The sequence below is a fragment of the Tenrec ecaudatus genome, chromosome 2, assembly GCF_050624435.1.
Source record: "Tenrec ecaudatus isolate mTenEca1 chromosome 2, mTenEca1.hap1, whole genome shotgun sequence".
Taxonomy (NCBI): Eukaryota; Metazoa; Chordata; class Mammalia; order Afrosoricida; family Tenrecidae; genus Tenrec; species Tenrec ecaudatus.
In genome coordinates, this window is record NC_134531.1 from 252,685,433 (window position 1) to 252,688,779 (window position 3,347).

A 3,347-nucleotide genomic window follows, 5' to 3' on the forward strand; every position below is an offset into this window, starting at 1 on the left:
GGTCTGCTTATACTCAAGTATATACGGTAACGCATTGATTTCCCTCCCCGCCCCCCAAAATACAATGTACTATTTGTCCCTTTTAAAAGATGTTCTTTATAGCTATGTGCCTCTTTCTTAGACTTCCCAGTTTAATCTCTTGAGAACTAATATTTGTGTTATTGCCATCATTTCATTGTTTCTAGGTTCCCATTCTAGTCAAATGCCAAACCAGTTTTCTAAAAGAAATCATATTACACTGCTATCAGGATGCTTTGTGGCTTTAAGATTTAGATTCCTAATGTGTAGAAGGTTATGATTCTTGGTCAAGTAGAAGGTCAGCAACACAGAGAAAGATGCTCAGTGAGATGGATTGTACACCATAACTTCACCGGTGAGCTCCAACTCGGGGCTGTATTAAGAATTGCAGAGAAAAGAGCAATGTTTCATTCTATTGTACACAGCTTTGTTAGGAGTTTAAGCCAATTTGATGGCACTGAACAAACCAATGTGACATATAACAACTCAGTAAATGGAGTCACTTCCATCTTTATTTCCTACAGTTATCAACTGCTTTCACCAATAGCTCTGTCAATTTTCTACATCTACTTTCACCTTCATCATTCCTTAACCAGTTTTCACAAAAATTTCCATAAATATTGTCTATGCTCATGATTTTATTCCTCTTTTCTCAATCCAAATTTAAATGTTCAGTTTTTAAGCATCTTTCATGTCTGTTAATAATTTATGACTCAGTATCAGAGGCTACACTGTCCCCATTTTCTTAATTCCCAAACACATAACCAATGCATCCTAAAAAATACCTGTATATAACCTACATTTATTTCACTCCCTCATACGCGAATGTCCAATTTCCGTATTGATTTTAAGAACGTGGAGATCAAGAGTGACCTACATTTCTGTAAAAAGACAGGGAAAATAGTGTGGTAATAGATGTCATTCATTCAGATTCATTGGGGGTGCCTCCATGTAATAGGGAAAGCTACTTAATTTTTTTTTCCAATTCTGGAGAGCATAAATAACAATGTATACATAACTTATCAGTAGGTAAATTATAGGAAAGGTCCAGTTTGGTGTCTACCAGAGGAAGGGTTCTCATTAGACTATTTTTCATATCGTATATATTCAAGTGGTCAAAATATTATTTTAACTGTTATTTTACAGGTTTCACTATTTTCTGCAGGATGTATGCTGAACAGTATTTTCTGTGCTAATAATATATCAAAGCTTTAAATTAGAATTGGTTCAGGTAATTGATTTTCCATTAACAAACAAAACAAGTAATTCTATCTAAGGGGAAAATCATTAAATTACTGGGTACATTAAGGAATTGCACTGTTATCCATCATGGACACCCAGCAAACTCTGCGAAAACTTTGAAATCCATAGGACTTTCTATATAAATAGCAATATTTTCAACTAATAATTGTTAAAATATCATACAACTGATCTATTTCAGACAAACTGCGAATAAAAATTATCAACACCAAATAAAGAGAGGTACTTGATTGGAGAATATGCATTCTGTATAAATCTGTATTCAATCATAAATTCTTTGGAGAAAAAAATTTAAATACACAATTTATTTCTGGTAGATGATGAGGCGTACATAAGCAACATGAATAATTGATATGAATGTGACAGTAAAATTATAGGGAATTCCATAAATTTGCTGCCAATATAAATGGAGCCTACCTGTCTACATTGGATTTATTGCTGGAATTTATTAAATAGGTTGAAATTTGTGGTTAATTCCACTGTGACAAACTCTATGACCTTAGGAGCAGTCATTTAATTCACTCATAAGAGACCTTCACTGGTTCAGATTTTGAAATACAGTTCAGCACAATCCCTCTTCTCTGAATTCAATCATCTGTGCATCATTTGACTTAAAAGTAATCAGAATTTAGTTTTTAATATGTGATAAGCAAACTGGTCATTTTCCATTTCTCAGAATCATTGACTTTGAAAAGTTTCCTTGAAATCAATTGGTCATACAGGATGGTATTTGTTCTAGAATGTTCCAAGGTTTCCTTTCATGAGTTTTTTCATAGCATTTATTATTTCTTTATTCCTTAGACTATAAATAAAGGGGTTTAATAATGGAACTATTATTGTATAGAAAATAGCAACTGGTATGTCTTTATCTCCTTCTTTGCCTGAAGAGGGAAGAATATACATGACCAGAAGAGAGCCATAGAATATTGAGATAGAAAGGAAGTGAGATGCACATGTATATAAACCTTTGCTCTTTCCCTCTTCTGATTTCATTTGGAAAATGGTGTAAAGTATGCAAAGATAAGAGAATAATACTACGGTAATAGTGGAGACTTGAACTGATCCTGATAAAATAAGTACCATCAGTTTGTTGATATAAGGATCAGTACAGGAGAGTCTGTATAAAGGAAGAATATCACAGAAAAAGTGATTGATTTGATGAGACCCACAGAAGACTAACCTAAATAAAAGTCCTATATAAACCATGGAATGCAGATTTCCATATATATAGGCTCCTATGATCATCTGATAGCAAAGTTGCTTTGACATCATGGTGTGGTACTGCAGTGGTCTGCATATGGCCACATAGCGGTCATAGGCCATTGCAGCCAGGAGAACGCAGTCTGCAGTTTCAGCCAGGCAGAAAAAATAAAACTGTCCCATGCATTCATATAGTGAAATCATTCTGTCCTCAGAAAAGAAGTTCTGTAACATCTTGGGGGTGATGGCAGAGGAGCAGCAGGAATCCATCAGAGCCAGGTTGCCCAGGAAGATGTACATGGGTGTGTGCAGACGGCGCTCTGTGGAAATCAACACCACCAACCCCAGATTGCCCACCATGGTGATCAGATAGATTACAAAGAACACTGCGAACAGCAGGGTCTTCAGATCAGGGTGGTCCATAAATCCTGTTAGGATGAAGTTCGTTGTCGAGGAGTGATTGTCCTGGATCATCTCTTCTTCTGTGGTGAAATAAAAAATAGGGAGATAAGATTCTATTTTAGAGTGTGTCTCATTAACCTTTTGAGTACCTCTTCTGCCACACAGAGTACAGCCATGTCTTTGCACTTTCTTTGTTGTCTTTAGAACAAGCATACATACTTCTAAGGAAAATCAGTGTTCCTAAAGCATCATCTTAGAATAATAAATGGCCCCGGGCCACATGCGGCCTGCTGAGAACATTTATCCGGGCTGCTGGGTGTTTTTGCCCCATTTGTTTTCTAATTCAAAATAAGATATGTGCTGTGTGCATAGGAATTTGTTCATAGTTCTTTTTTTTAACTATAGTCCGGCCCTCCAACGAGTCTGAGGGACAGTGAACTGACCCCCTGCTTAAAAGGTGTGAGGCC

General features: G+C 36.1%; 1 protein-coding gene across 1 annotated transcript; it reads right to left on the reverse strand.

Annotated features, from left to right (window-relative positions):
• Nucleotides 1-2,013: 2,013 nt before the first annotated feature.
• Nucleotides 2,014-2,952, reverse strand: LOC142441439 (olfactory receptor 5K1-like). Its single transcript, XM_075543420.1, has one exon. It carries the CDS (start codon nt 2,950-2,952, stop codon nt 2,014-2,016), a length of 939 nt encoding a protein of 312 aa, XP_075399535.1.
• Nucleotides 2,953-3,347: the final 395 nt, after the last annotated feature.